At 38.2% G+C, this 25,366-nt stretch overlaps 1 protein-coding gene across 3 annotated transcripts in view; it reads right to left on the bottom strand.

Moving 5' to 3' along the window:
- Positions 1 to 25,103, bottom strand: part of DCP2 (decapping mRNA 2) — a 42,288-nt gene extending 17,185 nt beyond the window's left edge. For 2 of the 3 annotated variants that reach the window (XM_025387471.1, XM_025387472.1), the window contains exons 1-7: positions 24,819 to 25,103; positions 15,837 to 15,988; positions 11,861 to 11,988; positions 11,377 to 11,475; positions 2,646 to 2,798; positions 2,413 to 2,525; positions 2,208 to 2,315 (exon numbers count right to left, since the gene is read on the bottom strand). In XM_025387471.1, coding sequence (XP_025243256.1) covers positions 2,208 to 2,315; positions 2,413 to 2,525; positions 2,646 to 2,798; positions 11,377 to 11,475; positions 11,861 to 11,988; positions 15,837 to 15,988; positions 24,819 to 24,871 — 806 coding nt within the window. In that variant the 5' untranslated portion in view covers positions 24,872 to 25,103. The remainder of the gene's footprint in view (positions 1 to 2,207; positions 2,316 to 2,412; positions 2,526 to 2,645; positions 2,799 to 11,376; positions 11,476 to 11,860; positions 11,989 to 15,836; positions 15,989 to 24,818) is intronic. The other variant, XM_025387473.1, reaches the window with a different exon arrangement.
- Positions 25,104 to 25,366: the final 263 nt, after the last annotated feature.

Genomic DNA, 25,366 nt, shown 5'->3' with positions numbered 1-25,366 from the left:
TTTTAACACCTTAATAGTTAAATTTATAGACTACATGTTTTATTTTCTTATTTACTGTCTATCTCCCCCACTGGAATATAAGTTCTATGAGGGCAGAGATTTTAATCTGTACTGCTTTATCCCCATCACCCAGATAAGTGCCTGGTATTCAATAAGTATTTCTTGAATGAATTAATAAGCTATTACTATTTTTCATCCTAGACTTTAAAAAATTATCCAGGCCATCTCCTCCCTATAAGTGATTATAGTGCACATTAAAAAATATGGAGAATATAAATCTAAATTTAGATGAAACAAATGAACGTATTTTCCTTTTTTGAGACTGGGTTTCCCCTCTGTCATCCAGGCTGGAGTGCAGGGCAGGATCACAGCTCACCGTGGCCTCAACCGCTCAGGCTCAAGCCATTCTTTCACCTCAGTCTCCAAAGTCGCTGAGACTACAGGCACATGCCACCTTGCCCTGCTAATTTTTTGAAACTGTACAAGTCAGTTACAGACCACATCCTAGCTGGAAGAGGATCTGAGAAAGTAAGGTACCCTCTAAAATATAAAATTAAAGGGCACAAGATAATGAATGAGCAAATTAAGACCCAGTTTCGAATTCTTCTGCAAAAGAATCTAATTTTAAAATGTTGTACTCATGCACGCTGAGCGCGGTAGCTCACACCTATACTCCCAGCACTTTGGAAGGCCGAGGAGGGTAGCTCACTCAAGGTTAGGAGTTCGAGACCAACTTTTGACTAATATTACAATAACCATAGATTCTGAAAGACATCAGGCCATTTAGTCCAAGCTCCTGTCCTCAGAATATTCATCTAAAATGGAATGCTACCTATTTAAGAAATACTTACTATAGAGGTGGTTTACTCCTATTTCTGAAGCTCTGTCATAAAAGCAAATCCAAATTACAGAAAATGTAAAAATCAACTCTTTCTGAATCTAACATAGGCAACTTTCTAACAAGGTGATTATGCTTTTTATATATATATATATATATATGCTTAAAAACACAGGCTTATTTAACAAAGTTACTTCCCCAGCCTACTCTGTAACTGACTTGGATGCAATTAAGTTGTAAGCCAGAGGCCAGGCAGGGTGGCTCACGCCTGTAATCTCAAAACTTTGGGAAGCTGAGGCAGGAGGATCACTGGAGCCCAAGAGTTTAACAGCAACCTGGGCAACATAGGGAGAGTCCCATCTTTACAAAAAATTTTAAAAAATTAGCCAGGCTTAGTGGCATCTGCCTGTGCTCCCAGCGACTCAGGGGACTAAGTGGGACAATTACTTGAGTCTGGGAGGTCAAGGCTGCAGTGAGCTGTGATCATGCCACTGTACTCCAGCCTGGGCAATGAAAACAAAAAGTTCCAAGCAAGAAAATGTTCTTCATGGTTCATGTCCAAGTAGTAGTCACTTTTGATAATACACAGTCTCTTATACAAATTTTTTTTTTTATTTTTTATTTTTTGAGACAAGAGTCTCGCTCTGTCACCCAGGCTGGAGTACAGTGCCACTATCTTGGCTCACTGTAACCTCCGCCTCCCGGGTTCAAGAGATTCTCCTGCCTCAGCCTCCTGAGTAGCTGGGATTACAGGTGCCTGCCACCACACCGGGCTATTTTTTGTATTTTTAGTACAGATGGGGTTTCACCATGCTGGCCAGGCTGTTCTCAAACTCCTGACCTCAGATGATCCACCTGCCTCGGCCTCCCAAAGTGCTGGGATTACAGGCGTGAGCCACTGCGCCCGGCTGGGAAATATTTTTTAAAAGCCCAAGTCTTCACTGTTCTATCTCCAATTTAACAAGCTGTATTAGCATCCTTCCTCTCCCCTACAAGAAAACAAAACTTAATATATCCTCCATCCAAATGTCTTTAGAAACTCAATTATCTTAAAAGTAGGATAAAAGAACAGAGAAATAACACTAAGAACACACAAGACTTTTTTTTCCTAGTGTTCTATCTAAAAAGTTGGTATCCTCTTGAGTATACTATTTTAAAAGGTGCCTGAAGCTCCTTTCCAACTCCAATTAACCTTTTTCATCTTATCAGAAACCCTTTAAAAAAAATCTTCTATTATCTGTGAGACCAGTAACAAAGAGTATCTATAAAAAGAAATCTTACACCCTCTACAAATTTTAGAAGCAAAATACTATTATTCTACTTTTAAAAACTATCAGAAAATCAGGATTCCATGAATATATTTCTTTACCTCAATTTCTCCACAGTGGGTTTAGCTGGCGTGCTACCAGTTGAGGAAAATCCATTGTCACTGTCTGAGGAATCACCAAATCTTCGAGAAAGCCAGTCCCTTAATGGTCTGCAGAAACATTAAGAATTCACTTTCAAAATATGGCTACAGACAGAAGATGACTATCACAACCATGTAAGTTTCATTTCAAGAAATATGAACACACCTGATAAAGGGAATGGCCATAAAAAATTTGTTAGGTGCCAAACCAAGTTTGGATTTGGGGGTCATATCATTTCTATGACAAGGCAATTTCTCAATAGAGAACCACTCAATGTTCTGAAACACAGAAGAAAATAATTCATTTAGTTAATTTTTATCAAGGAGTTTATAAAAGGAATTCCCTACTTATTCATTTGGGATACTGTCCAGTAACCTGAAAATATGCTTGTTACATACCCGAATTTCTCTTCTAGTTTTTGGGTTAAATTTTGTGTCTTTTGGAATTCCTGGAATGATGTACAAACGAGCAAGCTGGTCATTGATTCGAAGTTCAATGTAATCATCCTTACAAATATAGTCTTTGATATCAAAACCAGTTTCTTCAAAGACCTGGAAACAAAAAATTTGGATGAAATTTTCATTTTAGTTATTAGGCCTCTAGTTCATTAAAATTTATTCTAAAGACAAAACTCAGAAAAAGGGGACATTACTTGTATTCACTACTTCTAGAAATGACAGGCTGGTACAGAAGTGCATATGAGACGTAAAAAAAGTTCTTATGCCCTATTGTTTCTAATACTGTATCCACAGGTGGTATAGCAGGTATATAGAGAACCAGTCCTCTGGAGACCTGATAGCTGACATTCAAACACACCAAAACTATACACCTTTCGCAGAATAAAATCCTGAAGGCTTGTGATAGAGGTTTCAAGATTTCTCACTTCCCAATTCTTAACATTTACATACAGAAGGTAAGGTAATTAAATCATCAATCATGTGGAACTGATCCATACAAGCTGTCTGAGCATTCCCATCAGAGGAAAAGTCCAGATGCTTTGGTTTTCCTCTTCTTCGAAACTAAGGTCTAATCTACTGCTTGAGACAGAGCTTAATAATGTTTTCGATTAATAAATCAATCTTGTTGGCTTAGATTTACAATTTTAACAATTAAGGCTGGATGACTTAAAAGTTTACCTATCAATATGTACAACTGTCTTCAAAGACACCATTAAGAGAGTCAAAAGATAAACCAGAAGAGACAGTACATTCATATCAAGAATATATTAAAAACTCGGTGGGGTGTGTGTGTGTGTGTGTGTGTGTGTGTATTAGACAAGTAACTGCACTTCAGAAAAATGGGACTGGGCACAGTGACTCACACCTGCAATCTCAGCACTTTGGAAGGCCAAAGAGGGAGAATCACTTGAGCCCAGTTGTTCGAGACCAGCCTAGGCAACATAGTGAGGCTCCATCTATACAAAAAATAAGTAAAAATTAGCCTGGCATGGTGGTGCACACCTGTTTTTCTTCTTCTTCTTCTTCCTTTTTTTTTTTTTTTTTGAGATAGAGTTTCGCTCTTGTTGCCCAGGCTGAAGTGCGATGGTGGGCTCTTGGCTCAGTGCAACCTCTTGCTTGCAATTCTGCCTCAGCCACCTGAGCAGCTGGGATTACATGCGCCCGCCACCACGCCCAGTTAAGTTTTGTATTTTTAGTAGAGACAGGGTTTCACCATGTTGGCCAGGCTGGTGTCGAACTCCTGACCTCAGGTGATCCACCCGCCTCGGCCTCCCAAAGTGCTGGATTATAGGTATGAGCCACCACACCCGGCCCCACACCTGTTTTTCTAGTTACTCAGTAGGCTGGGGTGAGAGGATCACTGGATCCAAGGAGTTCCAGGCTACAGTGAGCCATGATCACCACCCCACTGCACTCCAGTCTAGGTAACAGAGCAAGACCCTGTCCAAAAAAAAAAAAGAAAAAAAAAACATAGGCTGGGTGCGGTGGCTCATACCTGTAGTCCCAGCACTAAGGGGAGGCCGAGGCGGGTGAATCACCAGAGGTCGGGAGTTCAAGACCAGCCTGACCAACATGAAGAAATTCCAGCTCTACTAAAAATACAAAATTAGCTGGGCGGGGTGGCGCATGCCTGTAATCCCAGCTACTCGGGAGGCTGAGGCAGGAGAATCGCTTGAACCCCCCAAGATCATGCTACTGCACTCCAGCCTGGGCAACAAGAGCAAAACTCCATCTTAAAAAAAAAAAAAAAAAAAAAACCGGAAAAATTTTAAAAATTTTATGTTTCTTAAATTCTAGTTTTATAGTTCTTCTCCTTAGCTCCTTAGCTCTGTTCTTTGAATAATGCCTCAAAAATCAGAAGTATACATAGCTAGTCATGTGAATCTGCATAATTGGATATTATGCTGAAAAGAAATTGTATAATCTAAAATCCTTATGGGCTGAGGTGTTATCTTTGTGTTACAAATAGTATCTAACTATATGCTTAATAAAAAAAAGTACTCAAGAAAAAGTGACGAACAGTTTCAGATTAAAGGAGACTGAAGAGATGTGTCAATTAAATGCAAATACAACAAATGAGCATGGATTGGATCCTGGATGGGCAAACCAGTGGGAACTGCTAAATCATAATGGGCAATTAGTGAATGTGAATATGAACTGCCCATTAGATAACAAACAGCACCATATCAATGTTACATACCTGAATCTGAGAATTTCACTGTGATTACCCTAAAAGAATTCCTCGTTCTTAAAACATACATGCAGAAGCAATTAAGGACAAAGGGGCATTATGTCTGTAATTTACTCACAAATAATTCAGCAATAATAAAAAAAACTCTGCACACATATTTATCAAAAGTAATATAGCAAATACGGTATAATATTAACTAAAGTCTATTCTTTGAATTAATCTATTCTTCTCTACATATGACATTATCTCATCCTGAATGTAATTTTTATGGGGTCACGCAGCTAGAATGTTTAGATCTTAGTGCTTTTACTCAACTATGTACTTTGCGCTTAATAAGTGACAGGCACTGCTCTAGGCAGTGAATTTAGTAATGAATGACGCAAGCAGCACCCTTTAAGGAGTTCAGTTTATAACAGAAAAAATTTTAATGTAAGTATTATGAGGTAGGAGGAGGGTGCCTAATTCAGTCTTTAGTAGACATCTTTGAGAGTTGGGGGATGGTCACCTTTGGTTATGGACAGGAGTCTATTCTGCTGGGTAAACGGGAGCTAGGACCTAAAAGATAAATAGGAGTTTGCCAAACCAACAAGGAGAAAAAAGGCCTCCTGTTTAGAGAGCCAGGAATGGCTACAGCTTAAGAATTACATGGGAGGAAGTAGTACAATATGAGGCAAAACAGCAAGGGCCACCAGCACTAAAAGAGGTAGATTCAAACTGTTCAGTCAATTCTGCAAGTGATAAAACAGATTTGCCTGTAAAATTAGGCAAGTATTCTCATTAAATATTTGCCAGGAAAAAGTTTTAATAGTTGAAATATATAAACAGACACCAAAGACAAAAATTTTTATACCACACTTCCTGTGAATCAAATCTATTGCTGTATTATAATATAGCATTTAATTCTCCTGACAAAAGGAGTATCACCAACTTCTCTAATGTTAAACGATAAAAATCCACATGTAAAATTTTTTTTACAGTGTTACCCAAAGGGCTGGGCACAGTGGCTCACACTTGTAATCCCAGCCCTTTGGGAGGCCAAGGCTGGTGGATCACGAGGTCAGGAGTTCAAGACCAGCCTGGCCAACATGGTGAAACCCCGTCTCTAAAAATACAAAACTTAGCTGAACGAGGTTGCATGTGCCTGTACTCCCAGCTACTCGGGAGGCTGAGACAGGAGAATCGCTTAAACCCGGGAGGCGGATGTTGGGTTGCAGTGAACTGAGATCGTACCACTGCACTCCAGCCTGGGTGACAGAACAAAACTCTGTCTCAAAAAAAAAAAAAAAGTGTAACCCAAAGAGCAGCAGTGTACGAGACAATGAAATCCTGTCTATAATCTTCATCCTATAAGCCTACAGTAAGAGGCAGAATAAATTGACTAATAGTTGCTTTGTATTAATTCTACTAAATTATTTAAGTGCATATGAAAGTCAGTTTCATTACAATAAAACATTGTTTTGCCAAAGAATAAGGAATGATATATTAAATCTTGAAACCACAAGTGAACAGTTAAGTATTATTTGCTTCTTCTCAAGAAAGTTGATGTTTCACCACAAATCACAACAAAAATACAATTGAGATTATTATGCCTTCTACAATATTTAGAAAACATCTTTGTCCTGTTAAATAAAACTTACAGGAGGCCATGGTATGGACTGCATTCCCACACTAGGCCCCAACAGACCTAAACAAAATGGAATTACTCATGCTAACATTCCATGTCACCAACCAAAACTAAGTTGTTCTCCTATCCTTCAAGAAATCTGGAGAGAAACAGGTAATAGCCAAATCCCAAAACAGACCAGTTTCAGTCAGCATAAGGAAGTCCCCTCTGCTTTAACCTTTAGAATAAAACTAACTTTGAAACGCCAAACTACATTTGAGTTTTGGTTCTGCTTTCCTCAGCTCTTTTCTGTCTTTAAAGCCAATCTCCTTTGCTCAGCCATTGGAATGCTCATTCTATTTTATGGAATAAAATATTGCTGATTTCTAATATTGCAAATAAACCCATCACAATCTTTAAATTTGTTGTGACTTTGTCTTTTGACAGTCCTAAATCTATTTCAACAAATCAACTATTCAGAAATAGTCAAATTAACAAAGGTGAGCCAAAAGGTCAAACAGAAGATTGGAAATTACTAATTAAGACTGCCCTAAAAAAAAAAAAAACCGGTCTGCCCTTAGCTTTCTATTGATAATTACTTACACATTCTCCCTAAGTAGCTTGTCTGCCACTGCTGCTTTAGGCTTAGCCCACAGACTCTTCCCTGTTTGGGGATGTGTCAAATTCTGCTACAGTGTAACAAAACACTTCTGGACTGCCATATATAATAAAATAACAACATTAATATACTGTATGAATGCTATAATAAGCTAAATAAAAATGCTATTAGCAACTTAAAATTGTAAGCACCCATGGTAGAACTGCGTAACTTAAATGCAAGAAAAAAGTGCTTAAAATATCAGCCTAAGTCTAATAAGTAGTTAGAAAATTAGAACAAAATGTTTCCTCATCTGTTAATACAAGTTGAAATGAAAAAGAAAAACGAGGCATTAATAAACTACTAAGAATGGAATAACCAACTGGTTTACCACTGGTAATGTCACTCAGTCAAGCCCTGCAGCTTCTTTTATGCTGCAGCACCACCAAGTGGCAGAAGGACAAACTGCAATTCTAGCTGAATACTTTCATCATTCAAAACAGGCCACTGCTATGGACTAAATTATGTCCCCCCCACCGAAAAATTCGTATGTTGAAGCCCTAACCCCCAAAGTAACTGTATTTGGAGATAGGGCTTTGAGGAAGTAATAAAAGTCAAATGAGATCCATAAGCACAGGCCCTAATCTGATAGGGCTGGTGCCATTTTTATAAGAAGAAACACCAGAGCTCTCCCTGCATATACCCAAGAAGGCCACAAGTTTGCTCAGCAAGGTGTTAATCTATAAGTCACCTTGCTCTTGGACTTCCCAGCATCCAGAACCGTTGCAAAATAAATTTCTGTTGTTTAAGCCACTCCATCTGTGGTATTTTGTTACGCTAGCCCCAACAGACTAAAACAGCAACACTTCACCCTAATCCCAAACTTTATGACAAAGTTGGTCATTTAAAAATCAAAAGTCAACCTTGCCTTTAAAACTCCTATTCCAAAAATTTACTGAAGTTAAAGTTCCTTAGTCAGCTATAAAAGGATGTCATGGAGATCAAAAAGAATGTTTAGAGGTTAGAATTTTTATTATGAAAATGAAAAAATTATCCCTGAAATTAAGAGACTATGGCTCCTCAGAATGTCTGTGCTTCCCTCAAACCAAGACAAAAACCTAAAATGGAACTAGTTTTGTTATTCCAACTAATGTAATACCCTCTTCCTGACCTGGACAACCACCTTACTGCTGTAAGACCAGTCTAATTCCATGTACAGAGCTACGATCAATTCCTCTAAGTAGAATACTATTGATTTCTATTTTGTCCTTCCTTATGAGCAAGAGAACTACAAAGTTTGAGGAAATAAAAGGGAGGACTTTTACAGATACTCCGTCTCATTTCCTACCCTCTACAGAAAGAAAAGCTAAGCTCTTAGGGGATGTGGCAATTCCTCACATTCTCACCAAACTGCTTTCAATTTTAAGAATTGTGCATTAACCTTCATTTACTCATACACAACAGCTTTGTTTATAGGCTGTTGTAAATAATAGCTTGGGCAAGCTGCTTCATATCAAATTTAAAATACAGCATTTTCAATCATTTTTTAATCCTATTACAAAGTAAATAACCACTAATGGTTTTTCTATAATAAACAACCACCAGTAGTTTGTAAAAATTTTCACTATTATCCCTCATTAATAGTTACACCCCAACTTAAAGTAGGCAATAAACACTGTTGCAGGAAATCAAGTCAAACATATACAAGGCAATGAATTCTAATGAAATATGCCACAAAATCCATATTACCATTTCAAAAAGTCTTAAATTCATCAAATCACTATCACCTTAGAATTTTTTTCCTTAAAGATATTACTTCTAAAGGACTTGAGTGAATCTCCTTAAAGGTCTTTATGGCTTACAGAGGTTAAGTGACTAGCTTCAAGTCTCTAGGGTACTGGGTAACGAAATCTATGCTAGAACAAAAATCTTTCAAGTCCTAGGCCATCTGCTTTCCCTTATATCATACTTCCTGTTAGTTCAACTTCTCAAATCTCAAGAATAATTGTGTGATACATGATAAATTGTGTGATAAATGGTAAGAACTAAGAATATGGCCAACAATCCATCACAAGGTATTATATAATAGTGAATTGTAAAGACAATAATTGCTACTGAAGTTCAGAGACTACTGTTTGCTAGAGTTAACTGGTAAGATTTTTAAATAGAATTTTAAGTAAGAATGAAGGCTGGGCATGGTGGCTCATGCTTGTAATTCTAGCACTTTGGGAGGCTGAGGCAGGATCACTTAAGCCCAGAACTTCAAGACCAGACTAGGCAACATAGTAAGACCCCCATTATTTAAAAAAAAAAAAAAAAATTAGCCAGGCATGGTGGCATGCAACTGTGGTCCCAACTACTTGGGAGGCTAAGAGGCAGGATGATTGCTTGAGCCCAGGCAGTCAAGGCTGCAGTGCACTATGATCATGTCACTATACTCCAACCTCAGTAACACAGCAAGACCTTATCTCAAAAAAAAAAAAAAGAGAAAAAAAAAGGAAAAGGAATGAACTTCAAAGAACATCCATTATAAACTTCATTTTAAGAAACTAAGGACCAGTCAAGCACGGTGGCTCATGTCTGTAATCCCAGCACTTTGGGAGGCTGAAGAGGACAGATCACTTGACCTCAGAAGTTCAAAATCAGCCTGGACAACACAGACTTTGCCTCTACAAAAAAAAAAAAAAAAAAATCAAAAAAATTAGCTAGGCATGGTGGTGCACACCTGTAGTCCCAGCTACTCTGGAGGCTGAGGCAGGAGGATGGCTTGAGCCCAGGAAGTCAAGGCTGCGGTGAACTATGATGGTACCACTGAACGACAAAGGGAGATCCTACACCAAAAATAATTATATGTGTATGTGTGTATCTGTATGTGTATATTTATACACACACACACACACACATAGATACACACACACATATATAAGAGAGAGAGAGAGAAAAGAAACTTAAGCCCTATACACAGTTAGTTGGTGGCAGTTGCAGTCCTTCAGGGAAAAGGGATTTGAGTTGGGTTTAGAAACATATCCAGATAGGAGCTGAACAGAAGGAACAAGAGAGGACATTCTAGGTAGCGAAATAACAGCAAAAAAAAAAAAAAATTTTTTTTTGAGACAGAGTTTCACTTTTGTAGCCCAGGCTGGAGTGCAATGGTGATCTCGGCTCACTGCAACCTCTGCCTCCCAGGTTCAAGAGATTCTCCTGCCTCAGCCTCCCAAGTAGCTGGGATTACAGGAATGTGCCACCATGTCCAGCTAATTTTTGGTATTTTTAGTAGAAACAGGGTTTCTCCATGTTGGTCAGGCTGGTCTCAAACTCCCGACCTCAGGTGATCCGCCCACTCAGCCTCCCAAAGTGCTGGCATTACAGGAGTGAATCACCGTGCCCAGCCATAACAGCAAAAATTTCAAGGCCGAAACAAATCAATCAAGTTTGAGAGAGAGAATAAACTGTTTTGACTGAAAATACAATAAATTCAGAAAAGGTTAAGATTTGTGTCGGGGAGAGGGGACAGAGTTTAAAAACTTAAAGAATTAAACTTTATCCTGTAGGCAGTGGAAAGCCTGAGTGAGTTTTCAGCAACAAACGTCAACTTCTCAGAAAAGTCCAAATTGGGGCCAGGCGCTGTGGCTCACGCCTGTAATCCCAGCACTTTGGGAGGCTGAGGCAGGTGGATCACGAGGTCAGGAGATCGAGACCACGGTGAAACCCCATCTCTACTAAAAATACAAAAAAATGAGCCGGGCGCAGTGGCGGGCTCCTGTAGTCCCAGGTTCTCGGGAGGCTGAGGCAGGAGAATGGCGTGAACACGGGAGGCGGAGCTTGCAGTGAGCTGAGATCACGCCACTGCACTCCAGCCTGGGTGACAGAGTGAGACTCCGTCTCAAAAAAAAAAAAAAAAGAAAATTCCAAATTGTGCACTTGTCAGGAAGCCAAGACTATAAACATAAAACAAGGATTACAATAGCCAAAATGTTTTACCCATAGCAAATCTAATTCTAAAGGGAAAGGAGGGAAAAATGTCATCATAAAGAAAGGAACAAGAGATAAAACAAAATGGCCCATTAAAAAAATGGGAACAGATAAGAGAATAAATGAAAAGAGATGTGGATAAAAGAATCAACAGTGATGTTAGAAAAATTTAAGTTACTTCAAGCACTTTCCAGCACTCAAGTTCTGGAAAGGGTTAAGACAGTCCAAAGAAGTCATATATGGCTAAAAAAAATACATTCAGACCCTAACAGCCAAATTTACCGTGTATCAAACTGGAATAACTTACCTCTCTAGCAGCACAATCATGAGGAGCTTCTTCTTTATTTACTTTTCCTTTTGGAAATCCCCAGCCTGACTTTGCTAGGTAACCCTGAACCAGTAGTACCTATAAAACAAGCAGAGGTAAAAATCAAACTTGCCCTCCTTTTCCATGCTCCTTTCTAAAAAATCAAAGCCATTTTTCTCTGTGCTTGAGGTAACTGTTTATCTTCCATGACCCTGAATACACCACCACCAGTGTGAAAGCATTCTGCCCACTAAAAAAAAAAAAGTCTTCAACAATTAAGTGACCCTTTTTTGTACCACGCCATAATTGCAACAAGTAAAAAATCTGCAGACCTAGTATGCAAATAAAATATACAAAACTTGGCCTTTTAGCACTAAAAATCTAAGTATATTTTAAAACCTCAATTTAGAAACACTACATCAATAACAAATTTTGTTAATAGACTAACGATTGCCATTTAACTAAAAATCTTTATTACACTCACATTTTCAAGTGTCTCATCAAGAATAATTGCACCATATGTTGGTACTCCCATTTTATATTCCTTCCATTCGTCCAAAACTTTTTCCACATCTTCACCTTGAGGCAGCAAAAATGGACAATGACTGAAGAGTATAAATAGTGTCAAGGAAGTTACTTTCTCCTTTAATATGGCTTGAGAAATTATATGCAGAAAGAGACCCATTTAAATCAACAGTGTATTTTATGTGAAATTATTCAAATCTTCCCTCATTTAAGTGTAGCATTTTGGCCAGGCATGATGGCTCACACCTGTAATCCCAGCACGTTGGGAGGCCGACACAGGTGGTGTTTCTGTTTTTTCCACATTTGTTTTCTCTTAAAACGTCATTGTTAACTTTTGCATTTATAGCCTACACACAAATCAAGTAAGTCTTGAGTACTCATAGTCCTGGATCCCTGAGCTAACACAAACTAATTCTGGACCATGTAAACACCTAGAACACTTCTCATTAAGTGAGTCAAATTCATAATACCAGGTAATTATAGATACTAGCGTAATAACAAGAAATAGAATTACATATATAAAATGATACCAAGAAACAGAAAAAAATATATTGCTAAGAGAAAGAAACTGTCACATCAGAGAAACAAAGTGGTTAATTCTGGGAAGGAGAAGTATGAATGAGGCATGCCACTCTATACTGTTTACCACATATATATTGTTTCCATAATGAAGAACACTTTTATGAAGTTTTACTTTAAGTATTACAGAGAAAGGCAAATCCAGGTATTAACGAAAACATAGCCAGTTTTAAAGAAACTGGGCATGCCTCCCCACAAAAGTGGGCAGCGTAAAATATTAATAGTAAAGTAAGTAAAATCCAAACCCTGAAATTATATGCTCAGACTTCCAACACTCCATGCTATCAAATGCCTCTTCACTATAATACATTTAAAAAAAAAAAAAAAAAAAAATGGAGAAAATGATAATCTATGATAGTATCGCTCAAAATGAGGTTATACTTTTAAGGGTTCTCAATTCCTCAATAAAAACTTGTATACTCTGTGTTTTCATTTTGATATTACTCTAACATGCAATCTGAGCATATTTTCAATTATCTAGATGACCATATGTATCAAATATTACCACTTGATTTCACAGACCATACTGGTACTAGTACTACTTTAATTGCTACCGGCTATTAAAAACAGAAATAAAGTTAATCTACAAATGATGCATTACAATCAAACGACATATGACATAATACAGAAAGTAATGTTTCGTAACAGCAGAGAAAGGTGGTGTTAGTACAGGTACACCAAACTCAAAACACCCTCAAAGAAGTTGGCATTATATTCATTCACATTGTGATGAAAAGTCTGGTTTTAAAAAAAAAAAATTACATCAAATTCATTTTATTAATTTCAATTTTACGTGTTCTACAATTCCGTAATTTAAAATTTGTTTCATAGTTGTAGTACAAATGAAATAGGTCCTCAGAGCCCAAGTCAGTCAGCCACCTATGACAACACTGTAATCTGGCCAGGTGTGGTGGCTGATACCTGTAATCCTAGCACTTTGGGAGGTCAAAGCAGGAGGAATGCTTGAGCCCAAGAGTTCAAGTCCAGCCTGGGCAACCTAGTAAGACCCTGTACCTACAATTTTTTTTTAAGACAAGCGCAAAGTTAATCTCAATATAATTAGTCCATGCCTTCATTTCAGGAGGGGGGAAAAAAAGATAAAAGCCTGGATACAACATTAACCATTCCACGAAGCTCTATGGTTCTATAAGGGCCCGCTAAGATTCTAAAAGGTATTACAAGTCTGGCTTTACACGTTTAGTAAAATCCCTAGCAGAACTTCAGCCAAGGAGCAAATCTGGGATACTTTTGTCTGTATCCTCATTGCTGAGTGCTTACTGAAGGGGGAAAAAAAAAAAAAAAAATCACAAGACTATGCATAATTTAAAAAAGAGAAAACAGAAGCATACACAAGTTCCACAATTTATCCAAAGATACATAGCTAGTAAGTGGTAGGGAAAGGATGCTAACTCAAAGGATGTGGCTCCAGAACTTTTACGCTCTTATCAAAGTACACAGTCTTCTCTACTGCGATATCCCACATGTACCATCAACTCAACTTGCCCATAACTGAACCCGTCAATCCCCTACATTTCTCATTTTCCTGTCAATGGGATGGCAGTCTCATACACTCAACTGCTCATACTACAAACCTGGGTACCATCCTTTCTTCTACTTCTCAGATATCCAAGTCACCACCAATCTTACCTCCTAAATAACTTTCAAATTTGATCTCTTCTATTCATTTCTACTACCACAGGTTTTCTCTCTCTAGTAAATTAATAAAAGAGCATGTTAACTAGATTCTCAGAATCCAATCTTGCCTTCCTCCAATTCACTGTTCACACTATTCCACAGTAGTCTTGAGAAACACCCCTATGGGAAGAAAGAAGCAAATGTGGGAAAATGTTAATAATAAATGAATACAGATGAAGGGTATGATGGCAGTTGTCATGTTCTTTAGTCATCTCCAAAAGTTAAGTTTTTTTCCAAAATATAAGGTTTTTTAAAATGTTTTTTAAATATGGCCTACAAGACCCCTACACGTTTTAGCCCCTGAATTACTCTGTAGCATCATCTCTTATCTTTCCCATTTAGTCTAAAATACAGTAACTTTTTTCACTTCCTCCAATTTTCCTCACATAAATCACTATCTCAAAGAAGGCTTCTATTTAGCTTCCAAAATTTTTTTTTTGGAGTAATAGTTAACATTTATTACTTATTAACATTTATTGATCACTGTGCCAGGTAAACGATTTACATGTACAAACATATGTGTCTCAAACTTATCCTTTGAATTAGGCACTATTAACAACCTTATTTTTCAGGAAGAAACTGGGATCGTCATCTAAGAGAAATTAAACAACCTACCCAGTATTTTCAAGTGGCCAGATGGGAATCAAACTCACAGCCTCCAAATCGTAAGTAGGTATCCCTCTTCCGTTCCCACTGAACACTGTGCTTCCATATCACATCCTACCACGCTTCACTGTAATCATTTCCTTTCCTGTCTTTTCTCATCTTCTTGAAGATACTGAGTCCACTCTGTTCACTGCATAAGGCCTGGCACAGAGTAACCATGCAGTTACTTAATGAAGTGTACCACATTAAACATTCCTTCTCCATGTAACTATTCTTAGTTAACTAAAAGAAACATACCTAAAACAAAGGTTCTTGGTGTTTTTTAAAAGCAGGGAAAGTGTAAAACTCACGTGCAATCACACACAAAATATTATCCAAAACCGTAAAGTTGCTCTAGTAGACTTGTAAGTCCATACAAAATAACCAAAGCAAAAGGGGACTTGGTTATTTTAATGTTTCCATAAGTAGATTGTAACTCCTGAAAACCAGTCTACTAAGATTTCTCCAGAGAACCTATCACCAAGGCCTTTAACAAAGATAGTGCTCAATATATTTCTATTCCCCTTTGATTTCTCATTAACTTCTACACATTTAATCAAATGGTTTGATCATTTCTTTCTTTGAAATCTGTCTCCCATCAGTGTTTTCTTTGTAGTCCCACAACTGTGGCTCAGGGACTTATTGCCCTGAATCTCAAGTGATGTAACATACCAACCAATAAATCTTGGATACCGTTTTTGTTTGTTTGTTTGAGACGGGGTCTCGCTCTGTGAGATTAAAGATCATCTGGTTACATGGAGCAGCAAGAGTAAAGTTCTACAAACAGGCTAGCTATTCATGGAAAAAAAAATCAAATTTAATCAGTGTACATTTCAGGGAGTCCTCTGTATAAAAATATGATTATTATTAAATTGTCTACTATTTATGTTTGACAATTTTTAGCAATCAAGTATGTTTTTCTCTAACAGTTTTAAAATCTGAAAAGACAAAAAGAAATTTGTGCTAAAATATATTGCTAACAAGAAAGATAGTCATTATAGTAATAAAAAGGATATCAGCTTTAGCAAAGTCTCTTATCCCACACTGAGGTAATCCTGGTGTGTTCTGCATGTAGAAATCCAAGTAAAACCAATGGGCAAGTTCAATCTGAAAACACACTCGGATTGCATTGTCTCTTTCCTCGCTGGGAATATGCAAAATAAATCGGCTGTCAAAAAAAAAAAAACGCATATAAAAATTACATTCACAAACTATAACTATTTATCTTAGGCTATTTAAGTGCTTCATACCTGACCTACCAACTTAGAAAAGGGACCAAGAGCAGTACTGTTCAAGGAAGCAATTAATATTTGAGGGAAATTACTATAGGGAAGATGAGTCTTAAAGAGAGATGGAGAAGACACCACACGTATCTCATTTTTAATACAATTTGTTCCGACCCTGTGTACCTTCTGTTCACAAGTACAGAGATCAGCTTAAGAGCTCACTAACAACAAAAGTGAGCAAGAAAACCTCCACTTCCTCCCATGTCTGGCAACATTTCCAAGAATACAGGTAAATATATTCATACAATTACATTTTAAAATGTTTGCTATTACATAATCTTCACATATAAAATATTATCAAGAAATACTGGAAAAGAAGCCAATATTCTGTGGCTCATTAATACACCAGACTTCTCAAAGAGCCTCACCTGCAGTCTCAGTTCAAACTTTCAAATATATTCACTTTTCAAAACCCTAAATTGTCTTTTCTATGTACATTGAGGAAAGGAGGGAAAGATATATTTCTTTTACATATAATATAAAATATATTGCATGCACACATATGTAATTAGGATAATGAACCCCTTTATTATGAAACATACAAGTTAACATTCATCAATCTAAGTGAATGTTGTAACTTACAGCAGTCATTAAAAGCAGCTATCAATTACTTTTTCCAATGTTAAGCATTTTTGGTAATCCTTTTTCCCAGTAACCATTAGAGACAGATTCAAGTCCATTGGTTTTTAAAGTCATTTTTAAAATTTAAAATAGTACCACCCAGTTTGACCACTTGTTTAATCAGTATCATAGTAAATAATTCTTGGCTGTTTCCAAATTTCAAATAAGAATAAGAACACTCTTCTCCAATTACAAGAGGACCTTCTCAACAAAGGAATTAAAAATTAGCCAGGCATGGTGGCATGCATCTGTAGTCCTAGCTACTCGGGAGGCTAAGGCAGGAGGATCACTTGAGCCCAGGTGTTCAAGGCTGCAGTGGGCTATGATCATGTCACTACACTCCAGCCTGCGTGATGAGACACTGTCTCAAAAACATATATATATATTAAGAAATAAAAACAACGCTGGAGTGGCAAAAGGCATTTTAATCAGGTTTTTAGGAATTGCAATTTGGGAGACACAAGTCTAGTAAGCAGCTAAATCATGTTCCATTCAGGCAAGGTTAGGCGGAGCTTGTAAGGGCTACTGTAAATTTACATATCTGGAAGGTTTTAGCACAGTCCATGATTAATGATGGTTGGTTGTCAGCTCAGGATGTCTCCAGTCAGTGATCAATATAGTTGAGCGTGGTTCTCTCTCCAAGAGGTTGATCAGACCCAGTATATACACCTCAAGTCAAATGCAGCTAGTTTTACACTTTGGCCCAGTTCAGCAGCTGAAACTCCATCTAGATGTGTATGTGACTGGGATCCAACTCCTTACACCCTCCTGGTTCCTTTTTGGATATTCTGATATAATCATTTCCATTGTGGATTTTCTTTTCACAATTTAGATCCATCAGTTTCATTTTGGAATTTTTTCCCCCACAATTCAGATTCATCAGTTTCATCTTTAAGACTTTTAGTCTTCTGATCTGTTCCAGTCTGAATCAGCTGTCCTCTACACCTGGTACACATCTGTCCCCTCTACACTGCCCTTTCACTGGCATCTTATAGTTCCCTGTGCCTTTATCCCACAGAGGTCATGTTTCTTGTATTTTTGTCTTCATCCTCCTTAATTCACTTCCTTGTTTTAACGAAGTACATCTTCACATATCTTATGAAGGAAGGATGCAAAGGGGAGGTAAATATTGAGATACTATACATCTGAAAATGTCTATCCTCATACTTGATAATTTGGGTAAAGAATTTTAAGTTGGAAACGATTTTCTTTCAGAATTTTCAACAGTGCTCTCTCATTCCAACTTCTAATTTTGATATTGAGAAAATTGAAGCCATTCATTTTTCTTTTCTTTTTACTTCTAACTTGTGCCAAAGACAAAAGCCATTCAGATTCTTAATGTTTTGTATATGACTTTTTTTTTTTTTCTAGTCTGGATGCTTCTGACATCTTCCTTCTGCCCCCAGTGTTGTGAAATTTTGCAGTGTCTATTTTTAATCCACTGCACTGTCATTCCATAGACCATATGTACTTGGAAATTCGTATCCTTCAGTGCTGAAAGATCTCGTAAGTCAATCCTACTATGAGTCTTTATGTTTCTATATTGCCTTACCAGGCATGGTAGTACATGCCTCAAATTCCAGCTACTCAAGCCAAGGAGTTCAAATCCAGCCTGGTCAACAATGCCAGACCCCGTCTCTATTTTTTTTTTTTAAAAAAAAACTAGCTCCCTATATCAATTACACTAATTTTGCTTTTCATTTTTTCCAGTTCTCCTCAGCTCCCCTCTGTTGAAATGCTGAAATTTTAACTGTCAGAGGCAAATGTAATACTGCCTTAGGGACCTGTGGGGAAGGGGAGGGGAATTACTTAGTGTAGTGTTTTAACTTTCAGACCCAAGTGATCTATTTTCTCTATTTAAGACATGTGTTCATCTTACTTTAAGAGAAACCCAAACTTCATCAGTTTTGTTAACATCTTGGTTTTTGAAAGAACTTCAATCTGTAATTGGCATTCAGAATGCCCTTGGCATGGCAGTCTGTGTTATGGCATTTAAAACCTGCAAAATCCTTGAGCCCAACTTGATTAACCAAAACTGATAACCACCACCTTTATCTTTTAAAGTCTGCTCTATCTTTGTTTTAAAAAATGAAAAACCCTCAAGTGTAACAGCCAGCTCCCTATCTACTCACATAAAGGAGAAGCCTACTAATGAATAAACCCCCTCAAATGTCTCCTCATTAATATAAAAAGGCATCCAAAAATCACCTACCATCTAATGAAAATGTGAAGCATGACAAGAAAAAGTTTAACTGACCCTGAAGAAAACATAATTGAGGAACCAGAAGAAAACAGGAGGGTTGAAAGATGGAATTATTATCCTAAAAGAAATTTAAATGGGCATTCCTTTTTCAGAGCAACTGTATTTTTCTTTTTTAAAACATACAATAACTAAGTAAGAGCCCTTGGGGGGGTAAAAAAACAAAAAACAAAAAACCATGATTACTATAACCAACAGAAGCAGTGGAAGGTAGTATTAAGGATATCACCTAGACACTGATACTCAAAATGCGGACCCCAGACCACATGGGAACTAAGTGTGAAAAGAAAAACAGGTATTTTAGACATTAAAGGACTCAGTCTACTTCCTAATGACCCCCCTCAAAGAAATTAACTTAAAATGCACACAAGCAAAACAAGAATGAAAACCAAGAAAGGATAAAACATGATATCCAAGAAAGAGTAAGTACCACCTTAGAGAGTTGTGAAAGTGAATTCTAGTATTCTAGTTGCTAGACAAGTCTGGGGAGCAACTAGCCCAGACTGGATTAGGAGGATGGAGGTCCCCAAGAGCAGAGTCTAAAGGGAAAAAAGGATTCTGTAGAAAGCGTGACTAAGGATAAAATACGGAAGCAGATGAGAAGGGGTGAAAAAAGCAGCTAGAAACTTTGGACATATTAGGAGAGAAGTACATGTACAACAGAATTAGAGTCCAAATGTGAAGCAAAAACACCAAAGTTAGAACAGAAAGCCAACTGTCCCCTCCCCTCAAGAAAATGGATTTCAAGAATAGCCAGAAGGGGCCTGGCATGGTGGCTCCAACCTGTAATCCCAGCACCTTGGGAGGCCAAGGCAGGCAGATCACCTGAGGTCAGGAGTTCAAGACCAGCCTGGTTAACACATGGTGAAACCCTGTCTCCACTAAAAATATAAAAAATGGTGTGGTGGCGGGCACTTGTAATCCCAGCTACTTGGGAGGATGAGGCAGGAGAATCGCTAGAACCAGGGAGACAGGGGTTGCAGTGAGCTGAGACGACGTCATTGCCTCCAGCCTGGGCAACCAAGAGAGACTCTGTCTCAAAAAAAAAAAAAAAAAAAGGCTAGAAGGAATCAGGCAGTAATAACGAAAGCATATATTTATTTCCCTGAAGAAAAAACTTAATGGTATCATCATTTTGACCAATTTGTAGGATATAAGAAAGCTGAATTCATTTAGATATTCTGCAAGACACTTACAAAGGGATCCTGACTATGCCCTGATGGAAAAGAAACTAGCCACTGAAGACTTGCCTCTACTGTAAAAACTATATATTTACACTGTATTATTGTTGTTCAGCTTTTACAATCAACAAATAGTACAAAATATAACAGACTTAACTTTACAAAATGGAATACAAATATTATCAATCCTAATTCTTTAAAAGTTAATCTGGATAGAAGCCGAGGGAATGGGCAAGAAAAAATGAGGCACTAATCATCTCACCATATAAGAGACTCAAGAAATACTGTAAGTTCGTAAAACAAATATAATTTTAAGTATATTAAAGTCACAAAGGGGCCAGCATGGTAGTTCACACCTGTAATCTCAACACTTTGGGAGGTGGAGGCAGGAGGATTGCTTGAGGCTACAAGTAAGTTCGAGACCAGGCTGGGCAAAGATCCCATCTCTACCAAAAAAAAAAAAAAATGCATTTAATACCTGGGTATGGTGGTACATGCCTATAGTCCTGGCTACTCAGGAGGCTGAGCCAAGTGGATAGCTTGAGTACAGGAGTTGGAAGTTATAGTGAGCTATGATCATGCCTGGGCAATGGAGCAAGACCCTGTCTCTAAAAAAAAGTCAAAGTCACAAAGGCAAACAATAGAACAATTTAAAATACTGATAGAGACATATTGGAAGTAGGACGGGAGCAATAGTGGGTGTGGTAAACTGAACTCTCACCTAGTATCTACCAAGTTGAACCAAATCCCCAATTCAATATAGAAAGTTGATAAATGAGAAAGTGGCACAAGTATATTTTAAAATACTGAGGTATCCACCAGAACTTAAAACAAGTAAAAGTCAATGTCTCAACAGGAATAGAAAAGGGTAGGGTAAGAAACTAAGACTGTTGCCTGTCATTTAGAAATCTGTCTGTACTCTAATTTTCAAAACCATGTACATGATTACATATTTTTAATAGGAAAAAGTTCTTAAGTTATAAGAGCTGATGTATGAAAATTAAACATTTAATGCTTTCATTCTGTGAATGCTTTTGATCTGTTTTAAAGGTTTACAAGTACGTGTACATATGTGTATATATGTGTATATAGTAATAGCTGAAATAAAATGCCTACAATTTGTTATAGGAAAAACTGCATCACACAAAATATTATTTTCTCAATGTTCCTACAAACAGGACATTAGCACAAGGATTGCAATTAGAAAAATGTTCCAGTTGAATTCAATGCTAAAATGGCTAGCTGAAGATGAGCACAAATTATTTAATTAACCTATGCTATCACCAAAATAGCAGCAACACTAGTTGCCAGAAAATACCTTTCTCCTTTTAACACTAGTGTGGCTTTACTCTACCCAATTCTTAAAAGGGCTTTTAAAAAATTCCAAGCATTTATTTGAACCAACCAACTTTTCAGTTTCTGCTTTAAAAACATGCTTTTCAATTCTTTAATAAGCTAGTTTAAACAGTATTGAAAAACTCTGTATTTGAGTTTTAATGTAAAAAATCATGGTGTATCAAAAACAAGTATCATAAAATGCTGCAGATTTAACTTTACACATACATTTTAAATTTTAAAGCAGTTTTTGTTCACTAGAATATTTTAAGACAAAACTCTTCCCTTCCTCTCCTCTAATTCTATTCCACTCAGAAAGTAAACAGTATTATTAGTTTGGTGCATATTCTTTTGGCACACAAATACCTATACTTCCTCCTCTCTCACACACACACACTTAAAAATTTTTCACAAAAGGCACCAAGTGACTAAGTATTTCACTCAGTATCCTGTGTACATCTTTTCAACACACAAATATTTTCCCTCAGTATACTGCGTGCTAATTGCCTGAGGAACTTACAAGGCTGCACAATATTCCAATAAATGGAATGTTCCATACTAAAGCATCTGCCTTAGGTTATGAGCAGTCTAATGGTTACAAAGTCACATTTTGAAAATTTAAGTCTCCTGCTCTCATTTTTCACATCAAAAGGCAAGATTTAACAGAAACATGTAATTTATCAAAAAACAAAGTAACACACAAAAAAACTTCCTAAATACACTAATAATAAGCAACAGAACTGGGGCAAAAAAATGAAGGGAGTAAAAACAAGCATCTAGATTCAATTCATAAATCAAGAGGTACATAAAAGAGAGCTAACAAGTTCAGAAAAATTAACCTCAAATTAAGCTTTATTTTTACATAAGTTTACCAAATTCTAAGTGTAAAAAAAAAGTTTTAATCCACAATGAAAAGCCTGAATTAGTAACATTAAAAATCTTTCAATTAATCAAAGCTATAAATATTAACTTGAAAATGGCATTTATTTTAAAACCTGAAGTTTTGAGAAATGTTTATTTGGTTTCATTATTATAGCTAGCCCTAATTTTTAAATATATCATATCCTTGTTTATACAGCCAAAAACAGTAACTGCACAAAGAAATTTCTCGAAAGGAAAAAAAGTTACTCCATTCAAAAATATCTGTATAACAGCTTAAATACACTCACTGGAAAACCAAGTATCTTTAACACTTGACAGGTGCTTAATATATTGTTTACAAAACACAACGTAATTATTTTGTGAACAGGTTTCATACATAAAACCATAATAGCTGACATCACTTCTTTAAATGATGTAATCCTAAATATGCAAATTAACCCCAATACTAGTAGGAAGACTAGCTCTGATGTCTGTAAAACGTGTAAGATTACCACATATTTTTCTAAATCAACTCTTACCCCATTAACCCACAGCCAATTACTGATCACCTTTCTAAATACATATCTTCAATTTTTTTCTGACTATAAAATGCATACCCGTTAAAAAATCTTGGGAACAAAGAAAACAAAGATCACAATTTCATAATCCCACTATTGGTTCATGTGCTTCTAGTCATTTATCCAAATACACATATCAAATTCAGTTTTTTCCTTTTATTTGTTATTTGGGACAAAAAACTAAGTGCCTTTTCAGTGGTTCATTTGAATCTACCATACTTCAAAAATTAAATATCTACCATCACCAAAGAAGTACAACGCCATTTTTATTAGCTGCAAAATTAGGCTATTTACTTTCCTGTATGTATTTTTGTGAGCTTTAAAATGTTAGGCTTATTACTTCTTCCTGGTGTGAGAGAAAAGGCACAGGCACTGTAAAGAAAAAGGAATAGATTTCTAATCTCGATTTTGTCAATTAGGATGAATGTAACCTTATGTAAATTACAAAGTTCCTGAATCTGCCGCAGATGAAAATGGAAATATACTAACTGCACCTACCAAACAGGGCTGATTGAGGATTAAATAAAACAACACATGTAAAGGTAGTGCCTGGCGCACAGCAGAAACTCCAGGCCGGACGCGGAGACTCACGCCTGTAATTCCAGCACTTTGGGAGGCCGAGGCGGATGGATCACGAGGTCAGCACTTTGGGAGGCCGAGGCAGGTGAATCACGAGGTCAGGAGTTCGAGACCAGCACGGCCAAGATGGAGAAACCCCGTCTCTACCAAAAATACAAAAATTAGCCGGGTTGTGGTGGCGGGCGCCTGTAATCCCAGCTGCTCGGGAGGCTGAGGCAGAGACTCGCTTGAACTCGGGAGGCAGAGGTTGCAGTGAGCCGAGATGTGCCACTGCATTCCAGGCCGGGTGAAAGAACGAGACTGCGTCTCAAAAAAAAAAAAAAAAAAAAAAAAAAAAAAAAAAACCTCCACAAATACCAGTTCTTTACTTTCCATTAAAAAAAACAGCGTGAAGGAGATACAACTACTAAAAGCCTGCCTTTTAAAACATAAATACAGTAACTGTGAGCGAAAAGGTGTTATCACTTGTAATCACAATCCACACACACTTGGCGACACCTCCGGGTGTCACTGCACCCCAAATTTTACCTTCGGAAAGGAAGTATTTTTAAGTATCCTACACGTGTTTGGCTATCTGAAATCAGAGTTAACAAGGGGGAAGAAAGCAAAAAAATTCTCATGTGAAGTACACACCCTGAGTAAAAACCCCGCGGCTGAGAATTTCCTTTAAAATAGGGTAATTAAGGATGAAAAGAAAAGCAGCTCTACATTTTTCCCTCTCTCCCCCAAAGACAAGTCTAGGGATGAGAAAAAAAGTAATTTCTTACAGGAATTTACAGAGAACGCCACGGACACATAACACGCAGGCGTCAGAGTAAGTCCGAAAAATTGCTCCTTGCGCAGGTCCGCGTACCTGGGATCTTAAGACTTAAATCACTACCCTGGGGTCTTCCTTCAGAATCTGGGAATGAGACAGAAGGAGGAGGGGGTGCACGGCGTGGAAAAGTCACAGAGGCAGAAAAAACAATGGGAGAGGGTGGCGACGGCAAAACACTAAGACCCAGGCTCGGGCGAAGCGGCTGCGCCTGCGGGAAAGCAAAATAGTTGAGTAACTTAAAAAATAAGGAAATTCCGGGTTCTCTGAGGGGAAGGACGGAGGGCCGTGAGAAACAGGGAGGCTGCGGCGGAAAGAGGGGCGGTGTCGTCGGAGAGCAGGGTCGACGATGGAAAGCGAGCAGCGGCGGGAGCGGAAAGCGAGGACCTGGACGTGGGCGGGGGAGAAGACCCGGAGGCCTTTGGGGGTCGGCGAAACTAAGAAAACCCGACCGGGGCGAAAAGGGGTCGGGCAGCGCAGTACCTGCAGAGATCGTCCAGGACGCTGCCGGGAATCTCCACCCGTTTGGTCTCCATGATGAGGACCCACAGCAGGAACAGTGCATCCCGGCTCCGCGCGGCCGGGAACTGACGGTACGGCACGAGGACTCCGGCTCGCCGGAGAGCGGGCAGCCGAGGCAGCCGCTGCAGAGACGACTCCAACGAAGACGAGAAGGGGAAGGGGCGGGACCCGCTCACTTCCGTCCCGCTCCCTCAGCCTTGGACCCCGAGACTGGGCCAAGGCTCGGGGCGGAGCCCCTGGAGTCACGCCCCTGCTCGCTTGAAAGGCCCAATGGGAAGCTGAAGAATTGGGAACCTAACCACGCTAAGCCAATGAGACGTTTGTTTATTGGTCCGCTACTTCCAATCCGTCTTCAAGCTGCTCAGTTGCTACTCAGAAAACCAACTTCCCGCCGCCTTTGGGGTGGCTACACGCAGGCGCACCACGCCTCCTGCGCGCTTCTAGGAAGTTTAGAGGGGTCGGGGCTTCCGTGTAGACCCCGAGATACACATCCGGGACTTTGGCCTCTT

Source organism: Theropithecus gelada, chromosome 6, assembly GCF_003255815.1.
Source record: "Theropithecus gelada isolate Dixy chromosome 6, Tgel_1.0, whole genome shotgun sequence".
NCBI classification, from domain to species: domain Eukaryota; kingdom Metazoa; phylum Chordata; class Mammalia; order Primates; family Cercopithecidae; genus Theropithecus; species Theropithecus gelada.
The sequence above is the reverse complement of the archived record's forward strand: the minus strand, read 5'-3'. Positions and strand labels throughout refer to the sequence as shown.